General features: G+C 35.9%; 2 protein-coding genes across 11 annotated transcripts in view; one reads left to right on the top strand and one right to left on the bottom strand.

The window, feature by feature from the left end:
- LOC142985191 (uncharacterized) overlaps nucleotides 1-4660 on the bottom strand; it is a 37509-nt gene extending 32849 nt beyond the window's left edge. For all 10 annotated transcript variants that reach the window (XM_076133220.1, XM_076133221.1, XM_076133215.1 and 7 more), the window contains exons 1-4: nucleotides 4376-4660; nucleotides 3555-3717; nucleotides 2899-3021; nucleotides 2193-2372 (exon numbers count right to left, since the gene is read on the bottom strand). In XM_076133220.1, coding sequence (XP_075989335.1) covers nucleotides 2193-2372; nucleotides 2899-3021; nucleotides 3555-3717; nucleotides 4376-4528 — 619 coding nt within the window. In that variant the 5' untranslated portion in view covers nucleotides 4529-4660. The remainder of the gene's footprint in view (nucleotides 1-2192; nucleotides 2373-2898; nucleotides 3022-3554; nucleotides 3718-4375) is intronic.
- Nucleotides 4661-5079: 419 nt separating this feature from the next.
- On the top strand, nucleotides 5080-10824 carry LOC142985229 (uncharacterized). The gene is made up of 5 exons (XM_076133265.1): nucleotides 5080-5352; nucleotides 6019-6160; nucleotides 6681-6761; nucleotides 7269-7445; nucleotides 8875-10824. The coding sequence occupies exons 1-5, from the start codon at nucleotides 5224-5226 to the stop codon at nucleotides 10098-10100; spliced, it is 1755 nt and encodes a 584-aa protein (XP_075989380.1). The 5' UTR covers nucleotides 5080-5223; the 3' UTR covers nucleotides 10101-10824.
- Nucleotides 10825-11849: the final 1025 nt, after the last annotated feature.

Below are 11849 nucleotides of genomic sequence, written 5' to 3'. Positions count from 1 at the left end.
GATTAAAAGTTAATGCCAAAGGCATTGTTTACTATACTCGGGCCATTTCAAACATGCTCACTAACCCCCGGTTTCTGAGGCACATTTAGCGGTAGTTTATCTATTCAATAGCGTTAAAACTCATATAAAAAAAACGCTATTAAATATGATGTGACAATGTGTAGTGAGTGAGAGACTACGATATAATGACGTGACTTACCTCCAGTTTTTGAGGTACATTTAGCGGTAGTTTATCTATTCAATAGTGTTTTTTTAAGTAAGTTTAAACGCTATTGAATAGATGAACTACCGCTAAATGTACCTCAGAAACCGGGGGTAAGTCATATCATTATATCTGTGTCTCTCACTCACTACACATTGTCACATTACTATGATTCTTTTGATTATGATGTAGTGAGCACGATTGTATCGACCTGAGTATAGTTATTTAAATATGGACAAAAATGTAGATGCCAATATCCTACCCCAACCTGCACTTGGTCAGCGTGGTGGACTCAAGGCCTAACCCCACCCTCATTAAGGGAGACCCTTGCCCAGCAGTGGGATATTAATGGGTTGAAAATATTTATTTAATATCCTTTAAAGTTCGAACTGATTTTTATCGATGAAAAGCCGAGATCAAAATATAGGCTATTATTTTCTCGAAAATCATCCTTTAGAGACTAAAATAGGGGGTGAAAGTCTGTACGCGAGCGGATCCACACCGGTTAGATACCCTAGCAATTAAACCTATCAAATTACTATTATGATATTGGCATCGCCTAATTAAGTTGAAAATCAAGAATAGTATCGTCAGAATATTTTCTTTGTAAAATTTTAAGTTTTCACACAATATAATTGTAAAATATGTGTATAAAAAGTTTAAATAAATATTAAGATGAAAGGCAAAATCATATTTATTTAATGTTTAATTTTATTTATCCTAATAATATTCTAAATGATTCATATAGTATATAAAACTCTTCTGTTACTGACTGACTGATGGACAACGCACAGCCGAAACAACTGAGCGTACAAACTTGACATTTGCTATGAACATTCCTTAGTAAGTGTAGAGGAGCACTAAGAGAAAGGATTTTTGGAAATTCATCCCCGAAGGAAGCAACATTCCACGCGGGCAAAGTCGCGGGCGTAAAGCTAGTTGCAGATTGACGCAAAAACTACTGAATTTATCCGAATAGTCCATAGATAATATTTATAATCTGGATTAACACACAGCATATTTTTTGCCAGGAAATTTTCCCCTTTTCCATACGAAGTCGCGGCAGAAATATAGTTTTTTCATGATTTTGCCTTTCATAAACACATTAAAAATAAGTTGATTGTTTTTTCTGACTTGTAAATGTTTGCTTATATTTTTTGCAAATAAGATTGGTTATTATTTAAATTGATGCCTTTGGTATTAATAAATTATTATTGTTATAAATATAAAAGTGTTGAGTCAGATAAAATAATCAACTTCAAACATAGAAAATTTGGTAGTATGTCGTGATTTTTTGGACTTACAATTATTTTTGAACTGTTATACATAGATTTAATATGAAACTCACAGTAAGACATGGACTATTTTGGATTATATTTTAATCAAAAGTCTATGTTTCCAGCTCATGAAGTCTCGTGTTCGATTCTCGAATCGAGCAAAATTCGTGTTGTAACGATGATATCTAAATCTTTTACCCGATTATTTGAAAGAGTTTAATGTATTTATCATTTTATTGTATTCTAAATAAAGTTTTTAAAAGTCTCCAACCTGCACTTGGCCAGCGTGGTGGTCTTAAGGCCCCTTCCTCAATACGGAAGGAGGCCCAGCAGTAGGACATTAATGGATTAAATTTATTATTTACTATGGCAAACCCTGTTTTGCCATTAAAATTTCACTAAAAGGGCTATTCAAAAATAGGGGTTGGTGATAAAAGAGTAAAAATGTATGGTCGTGAGTATTTTTCAGAATGTGAGTAATGTGTCATAATAAAAAAATCTAAAACTAAAAAAAGTATGTTAAGCGTGGACATGCCTTATCACTAAGGGGTATGAACAATAGATGTTGGCCGAGAATAGATCAAGCCGTTTCGGAGGAGTACGGGAACGAACATTGTGACACGAGAATTTTATATATAAGAAGATAATATATGTAGTCCAGTCCAAAAAATCACAACATACCTTCATTTTAAACAAAAAAATCAAACACCTACCTTTTCCAATAGATTTGACAGCTTTCGGCTTGTCATCCAACTTGGCGATCTTAGCCTTCTTGTCGGTCTTTGCTGTGGTCTTCTTCGGTCTGCCGCGCTTGCCCTTGATGGGCAGGGAACTGACCGTTATGTCTGATACTGACGGCTCCGGGTCCTCTATGGTGTCGTCGTCTTCTGCGTCTGGGGAAAAGACCAGGAGAATTATGAATGAAAAATTATATTGTCACACTAACTTTTGCCCGCGACTTCGTGGTTTGTGACTTTTGAGACAGAATTTTCAAACAAACTTTCATTCCCTATTGTATCCTCTTGGGGAATTAATTGATCAAAATCCTTTCTTATGCTGGATGGCTACACCATAACATCTACCTTTTGTTCTTTTACGTGGCTAATGCTTTAAGCATACACCTGCACTCTGGGCTGAGTGCAGGGTTATGTGGGGCTCTCCCGCCAGAAGGGCAGGCATACCCACTAAACCGCCACGTGTATCCTCACGGCCGCTTGTGGCGGCGTGCGGCGGGATAACTGCCGAAGCATGTACCGCAAGCCGCGCTCCACGCGGATACTCCAATTTAGGAGTCCCTCACACCATAACATCTACCTGGTCTTTACAATATTTGAGCCTAATCTGTCCAGTGGTTTGGGCTGTGAGTTGATAGGTCACTGTCAGTCAGTCACTTTGTACTTTGACGTTTGAAAGACTCACCATCAGCAAAACCAATCTCCTCGTCCAGGAACTCCACTTCAGCGTCAACGACGTTCGCCGGGACGTCTGAAGCCGCTTCAGTCTTCATCTGCTGCTGGAAGATCACTACTGTGTCTGTTGCGCCTAGGATAATAGGATAGAGTTAGTACAGGGTATCATAAATGTTAAGCATCGACCACGGCGAGTGCAACCTGCGCCGTAACGTTAGGCATTTTAAGGTAAAATGCGTGTTCGCGTTAGTATTTAGTAAGTAAGTATGAACTTTGTGTCTAGGGAGCTCGTGGCTAAGTAGCAACCTCCGCGCGGATCAAATGAAGGTTAAGCTTCGGTTGGTTAGTGGATGGGTGACCATTTTCCACATATCGAGCCCTTCGTGTTTCGGAAGGCATATTCAATTGTGGGTACTGGCTCTGTCAAAGATCTATGACAGTCAATATACCCAGATAACTGGGTTGCAAATGTCTGATAGGCAGTTTTTCAATGTAAAATACTGGTATTCAGCTGCATTCGGTGAGACTGAAAGTCGACACCCACATAGTTGAAATAAAAGCGTGATGTGATTAAATAAAGTGCAAAGCAGCAGTTGTCTGTAAAAAGTTAAAAACCTATGACGAACCTGGTAAAATAAGTTAAATGAAACTTTAAATTATACACACCAGCATTCTTAGACCTAAACTCTCCTCGTCCCATCATATCAATGAACTTCTTCTCTGAGTCTTGAACTTGTTTCTTGAAGTAGCAAGCATCTCGCAGCCGGGTGATGCACACCTCACAGATGAGACGATTAGGACCATTCGGACCTTCATTGTGTTGGGTGATCTGGATAAAAACAAATGACGTTCAGATTTTCCATACAATAACTTGATGTGGATGTAATTTTTAGAGGTATTGTGAAATAAACAATGGTTTGAGGATCTTACAGAGATGTTGCCCAGCAGTGTAACACAAATATAGATTAATAAAATCAATCTTAACATTAAAAATATAAAAATTTATGAAGGATGGATATATGTACATTACTATTTTAAAAACTATTGAATGAATTTATCAATTTAGCTCATGGATAAATAATATTAGAAATATCTTAGAAATATAGTCTTGAGAATATACTTTTAGTGTAGGAATTAATCCTTTGATTGGTTCAGAATCTACTATGGTACCTAATGTGTATTTGACTTCAAATCATTTGTTGCTTACTAAATTATACATTTATTGCTTATTTATTTATTTATTACTGTGATTCTTGTAAGAATCAGATTTTAAAATTAGAATTTACATGCATTTGATAATTATTTCTTAAACGTTTTCAATATTTAAAAATTAGAATATTGATCTATAATGTAAATAGCAAAATTATACACTCGCGCAGACAGACTTATTAATAGTTTTTTATTCATTAAAATGAGACGTATGTATTGTTCTCAAGTAATGTATTTGCGTGTAATATATTTGTTTTTAATTTAGGCATAATACTTACACTGATATCGAAGCATTCTAACAGCATATCAGCGTAAACCTCGGTCTCATTCATCCAAGTGTATTCCTTGCCCAAGTCTTTGTAGCATCCTTCTGTAAGACAGCACCGGCAAAGCCCCGGGCCCTCTTTCACCACAATCTGCTCGAAATCCATCTTTAATGCACTACACTACCATAACTTTGATTAAAACACGAATGGAGAAAAGGAATCTACAATATTGTTAAAGGAATCGGGACCGCTTATAGGATTCCATTTTGGTTCGCCATCTTGAATTGTTTTCTTCTGTCGGCGTCGGGCTGTGTTGATTGATTGATTGTTATTATAGAAAATGTACTTTCAATTCGTTTGTTTATTATTATTTCCGTAACTCCCAAAAATATGGTATAAAATATAGGAATGGGAAAGCTTATAAATAATACAGAAAACATTAATTTATTGATTTTGCATACAAAAATGTGTGAAAAGACTTGGTTCCAATTGCTATGTCATTTACTTTAAAAAGTAATACAGTTTGCCAGCTTTTAATTAAAATTTACCTTAAAATTTTGCAAATGTACATTACTGTTTTACTGGTCCTAAACGTAGTTTGCCTATTTTTTCGAAATTGGAATAAAAACAAATTTTACTTAAGATTTCAATTGTGTAAGAAAAACTTGAAACGATGCCCAAAATAATTCATTTTGCTGATAAAGCCAGATTTTTTTTAGAACATTTAAAGATAAAATTTTCGTCTGGTCAACCTAGCTGTCGTAAAACTCTGTCTTGTGGAGAAGAATTTGTCTTTAAAATTTTGTGAATATTCCGATTTCCTTTGCGAAATCAATATAATAAATGTAAATAATACAAAAATGGAAGAGCTCAGTTTGTGTCGTTGCTGCGCAGAGCGAGGACTTCACAAAGATTTACACACAAGTTATAAATGGCACGACAAATCAGAAATTTATGCCGATATGTTACAGGAATGCTTCAATATCGCCGTAAGTCTAGAATACTAATCATAAATGCACAATAACAATGCTTTAAATCTACCTAAAGCTGTACGAATGTAAAAATCTGTCAAATCAATATTTTTTTTCGGTCCATTGGATACAGAGCAATGTTGTTTACCCGTTCTGCCTAGTGCAGCAAAAACCGGTCGTAACGATACATGCAATTAAGAAAAACTTGTACATCCTATTTCGTGTATAACTAAGATTTACATATATTTTAAAAATACACATAATGAATTCAGCGCCCTGTCGCCTCCATGTAATAAATAGTGATTGTAATATTTGAATCTATTCTAAAAAATAATTAGCTAAATAAAATTTATTACCTACTTTTCAAATTAAATATTTCATAATGTTAAAATTATGAATGAATAGTCACTCATTTGATGCCAACAAAAAGCCTGCCACATAATTTCGAGTCATTTGCAAATATTTTCAAACAAATAGCATTTTAAGCCTGACTTGTTTGAAAAAGAAAACCCATTGACAAATACAAAATTAAACATTCTTACATTTTTTATATGAAATATGCATTAAGCTAATATACTTAAATATGTCCCACAAAACCACAGAAGTGGTTTGTTTAATCATGAGTTTTACTGCAAAATTAATTACTTATTTAACTTAATAGACCATCTTCTTTCTTAATTCCAGCTGTCATCATCAGACCCAGGCTTCAGTGGTATCTGTGACACATGTATCAAGTCTCTCCGCAGTTCGTACTCCTTCAAACAGCAAGTCCTTGTCACTGAGAAGGAGTTTCTCAAGAAAGTGCAGGAATTAATTGTGGAGAAAGGTGATCATTTATTTAATTATTTAGGGAAACAAACATAGTATATACCTATTATTGAAGCTTAATTACATTTCACTATTGTTACACTTGTCTGAATTGTAGTGGTTTAAATAAACCTTGCCAACTTTTATGTAGATGACTTGTCTTAATCAATATAGACAATTATTATTTATACAATTTTTTTTTAAATTTGTAAAATAATTTGCATTGAATGTGTAAGCTACTAATGAGCCACTTAGTCTTAAAAAATGCTATTACTTGTGATTTGGTCCATGTGAAAAGATTTCCTATTATTAAAATGAGTTAAATCCATACTCTCTTTTTTTTAATTTGCTCCACATACCTAAGCTGTTTTAAATCTACATCTTTTGTTAATATATTATGTAAACTACCTTTAAAAGGGTTTTTTTGTATTCGCAAAGCTGTTTTGGAAAAATCGTGACCCAAATTGTCAATTTTTACTTTCATATTTATAATTTTTATTGTATTTACATTCCAATAAGAATATTATTGGTATTTTCAGAAGAGAAGCCATTTGAAGTGAAGCAAGAGCCTATTGTGGACAGTGGAGACGAATCTGATGATTATTTCCTAGCTGATGCAGGTTAGTTCCAAAATGTATCATTTATATAAATAAAAATGTTTCATTTCCTGGGCTGCCCTCATCCATCGGACTCCGGCAACCCTTACCAGGTCGTCGGTCCATCTTGTGGGGGGCCTGCCAACACTACGTTTCCTGGTTTGTGGTCGCCACTCCAGAACCTTTCTGCCCCAACGGCCTTAATATTACTGTTTTGTTATTAATAAACATGTTATACTGCTAGGTGTGTGGAATGCACATCCACTTTTTACCACTGTCAATATTAGTCACATGTAAAAGGGGCCTATTACCGGGCACATCCAGACTTATTGAAAAATAATCTTATATGAATTAGAAAAGATCCATTGTACCTACTTTTTCTGACCCAGGAATGGACCCTGAGATCTCATGCTTAGCCTTTAAATTCACTACTAACTTCACTACAGAGGCAGTCTTATAAACAAAAATGTTTTATAATATAAATATTTTAAATTAGTTAATTCTGAATGACTGAAAATGAATTTATTTCAGCACGAGAAATATCAATTGAGAAGATAAAGACAGAATCTAAAGAACCTGTGAAGAAGAAGACGGAACAGAAGAGAAGTAAGTCGAAGGCGGTCGTTAAGAAGAATGCTAAGACAACTGACACAGCATGGAGAGCTGATAAGATCAAGACTTTAGTGTCCAGGCTCGCTACTTCTATCAGTAAGTATATATTAATACTAGCTGACCCGCGCAACTTCGCTTGCGTCGCATAAGAGAGAATGGGTCAGAATTTTCCATGTTTTTGTAACACTTTTTACTGTTACCTACACTGCTCCTATTGGTCGTAGCGTGATGATATAAAATATGCTTTTTTTTCACGAAAAATATTCTCAAAATAATTATATCTCTTAGTATAACGAAGTCGCGCTAAGGCACTTGTCCCACCGCCAACGATGAACGAGTAACGAGCAGAGCTAGAATTGGAAACGAGTTGGCTAGCCGCGGGGAGCGAGTGCGTAGTTGCGGTAGTTGTGTAGCTCTGCTACAACCGAGTGTGCGAGTGAGGCGAGCGATCGCTCGCATCACTGTCATCATCGTAGAGAAATGACAGCTGGTTGCTCTCTCGACGTGTGTTCTAATCGCGCGGGTATCGCTGAGCGAGTGTTATCTTTCATGGTTCTGGTCGCATAGCAACAGACTAGTAAAGAGAGTGCTCGCCGTCAGCGTGAACAGTGAGCGATCAACTCTTTGTATATGTGTCTCTTTTGTTTACATGGATTACATATCTATTATACGTTTCTTGAACGAGAAAATAGCCGATAGTTTGTCGTTTTCTCGTCGGCGGTGGGACAAGTGCCTAAGGCATCTGCCATTAAAACAGTTGCCATGGCAACGGAATTTTGTTAATTAAATGTCATTATAATATTGATTTTTCGCGAATTCGTTGAATTTTCTGAATTTTCCCGGGAACTGCGTCATTTTCCCGGGGTAAAAAGTAGCCTATGCCCTTTCTCGGGTATCAAAATATCTCCATACCAAATTCCATGCGAATTGGTTCAGTAGTTTAGACGTGATTGAGTAGCAGACAGACAGACAGACAGACAGAGTTACTTTCGCATTTATAATATTAGTATGGATTAGAAGAGCTCGCGACTTAGTCCGCGTCGATTCGCTAGTAATTTTAACTGTATACTCAGGACGCGCCAGACAAAAAGTAAAAAAAAAACGATTTCATAATATTTTCTATTGATATTCCATTCCTATTAGTCACAACGTGATGGTACAAAGCATATAGCCTTCTTCAATCAATTTAATTACTAATGTTACTAATGTTATAATATAATAGTCTTAAACGCGTTAAATCATGGGTTACGATACCTTATTTGTTTACTCGACGTTTCGATCGAATTACATCGACCGTGGTCACAGACTGACTTATGTAGCTGCTAAGCGTCGTCTTTTTGTGGCGCGAGTTTCTACGCCTACCCTCACTTGGTTTTTACTGAGTTTCCACCGATTTTAAGGTTTCCGACGAGAATGCTACTGTACATGAAGAATCGTAAAATGAACAAATCAGAACAGACAAAATTTATTATGAACTTTGTATGTGTCTTCATAAAATGCTTAAATAATTCTTTCTTTTTTACAGATTCAACACAAATGCCAGACATCAAGCCACAAAAGAAGCACACAGAAATTAACTCCATTCGTAAACTGAAAATAACAAAAGAATCATTTGCTGACACTAAAATTAACCTTGTATGGACTCGCAACTGTAACGATAAGTTCAAACATAGAGAAAACCTTATCACTATATTAAAATTCTCTAATGCTATACCATTTAAGAACAAATCCTTGCTTGGGTACATCTGTGAGTATTGTGAGTCCTCATATCCTGATCCGATTGATCTAAGACATCATACAGAGACCGACCACAAAGCTGACCGTTTAAACTTCAAATCAAACTTCGATATGACGGAATACAACGTCAAAGTAGACATTTCTAATCTCTCCTGCACTTTATGTGACGAGAAAATGGATAATCTATCAATTTTAAAAGACCATTTAGTGAAAATTCACGAAAAAACAATATATACGGACATAAAAGACCATATATTGCAGTTTAAATTGAAAAAAGGGGATGTTTATGACTGTGCTATGTGTACATCTACGTATGAGACTTTCAAAATGTTGAAACAGCATATGAATAAGCATTATAATAACTATACATGTAGTAAGTGTGATACGAGCTTTGCTACGAAGAGATCTTTGAATGCTCACCGGACAACTCATCAAGAAGGAAGTTTTAAATGCGATCACTGTGACAAAGTCTTTCCTAGTAGAGGCAAGAAGCATTATCATGAGAAAATGAAGCATTTTGGTGCGAGAAACATATCAAACTGTCCGTACTGCAACGAACCGTTCCGGAGTTACTATCAAAGGAATCAACATTTGGTGAAAGTGCATAATTCAGAAGCTCAATACAAGTGCAATGTGTGTAACAAAGCGTATATTTTGAAAAGTTTACTCATGTATCATATAAAAAAGAGTCATTTGATGGAACGAAATTGTCAGTGTACGGAGTGCGGTTACAGGTTTTTCAGTAAGAAGGCTTTGAAAGCCCATATGGTTAAGCATACTGGGGAGAGGATATATGCATGCGAGGTATGTCATAAAAGTTATGCAAGAAAGTATACATTGAGAGAGCATATGAGGATTCATAATAATGATAGACGGTTCAAATGTGATGTTTGTGCGATGACGTTTGTACAAAAGTGTAGTTTGAAAAGTCATTTGTTGTCGAACCATGGGATTAGTATGGCAGCTTCTGATATTACTTCGAGCCCGATCGTTAAAGAACAGGAAGGACAATAAAATATCTCGTTTATTGTTTAAAGACCTCTATGGAAGGTTCATATCTGACGGAAGATGCGTCGTGCGTAACTTAATTTGTATGGGCTTTGCAGACGCATCATCGGTTGAGTGTGAACGGTCGAGTGTTTTTCTATACATTTGTCTGTTCTGGCGTTGCGCGACCGATTGTTTGTTTGTCGTATGGTTAACCTAGTGTCAAAGTTGTTCAAACCGTTCGAGAGGCCTTTGGCTTGGCTTAACGACTGTTATCTTAGTAGACAACAACCGGGACCGATTTTTAACGTGCCCTCCGAAGCACGAAGACGCCCAGTTCAAATACCACTATGCGGTCACCCGTCTATGGAATGACCGCGCCAATGGTTGCTTAACCCACAGATCGTTTACCGACCGGTGAGCGCAACTGGCTATGGGCGCCTCTATGGCGCAACTAGCTATATATGCGCGACCGATGATACGCGACGTATGTTCCGTCAGATATGAACCCTTACTAAATATTGATTTTTTATATTTGCTGTTATAGCGGCAACGGAAATACATAATTTGTGAAAATTTCAGCTTTCTAGCTATTATGGTTTATGAGATATAGCCTGGTGACAGACGGACAGTGGAGAATTAGTAATAGGGTCCCGTTTTTACATTTTTGGTACGGAACTCTAAAATGGTAATTTAACACGTATTTTATAGAAATCTGGCAGTCTATCATCTATAATATAAAAATAAGTCGGGTTTTCCTTCCTGACGCTATAACTCCAGAACGCACGAACCGATTGCCACGGTTTTGCATTCGTTGGAAAGGTCTCGGGCTCCGTGAGGTTTGTAGCAAACAAAATTCAGGGAAAATTTCACCGACCTCCACGCGGGCGGAGCCGCGGGCGACCGCTAGTGATATATGAATTCTCGTAACCGGCAGTCCTGTATGACAACATGTATGTATGTGAATGAAGCAAGGGAAGTTTGTAAGGATCGTACCAAGTGACGTTCTTTGGTCTCTGCCTACGCCGAAAAAAAAAAGCGTAATTTTATGTATATTTATATAAATTAATGTATGTACTTAAATGATTAAATGATGATTTGTTATAACGGTGAAGGAAAACATCGTGATTAAACTTAGTCGGAGAATTGTTTAACACAGTTCTTAAAGAAAAGTCCTTAGCGTGGTGGACTCAAGGCCTCTCATTACGGGAGGAGACCCTTGCCCAGCAGTGGGACATTAATGGGTTAAATTATTTATATAAAGTTGAATCAATAATTATTTTAAATTTAATTTTACTGTGATATATAAATGTTTATTATATTTTATAGTTATAAATAGTTTTCTTTTTATATTTATTGATAAATATTTTATTTATTATTATGGAATTGAACAAAATATAGATTAGTTGTTAATAATAATGTTTACTGTCTTCTAAACGTGTTGTAAGCTGTGATTAGTTATACAGTATTTTGTCACTTACAATGTTGTAACTGTATATGAGTGAAGACAAAACACTGTATAACTAATCACAGCTTACAACACGTTTATAAGACAGTTAGTACGAATATAATTATTGTACAGATATTAAATATTTATCTAAAGCATACTATCATCATGTCTTCATCGAAATTCAGCCGTTTTTAAGTGAAAGAAGGATAAACAATCATATTTGTATAATATTATACTCGGGTGCAAAGAATCGTGCTCACTACGTCATAATCAAAAGAATCATAGTAATGTGACAATGTGTAGTGAGTGAGAGACACAGATATAAT

Source organism: Anticarsia gemmatalis, chromosome 29, assembly GCF_050436995.1.
Source record: "Anticarsia gemmatalis isolate Benzon Research Colony breed Stoneville strain chromosome 29, ilAntGemm2 primary, whole genome shotgun sequence".
Taxonomy (NCBI): domain Eukaryota; kingdom Metazoa; phylum Arthropoda; class Insecta; order Lepidoptera; family Erebidae; genus Anticarsia; species Anticarsia gemmatalis.
The sequence above is the reverse complement of the archived record's forward strand: the minus strand, read 5'-3'. Positions and strand labels throughout refer to the sequence as shown.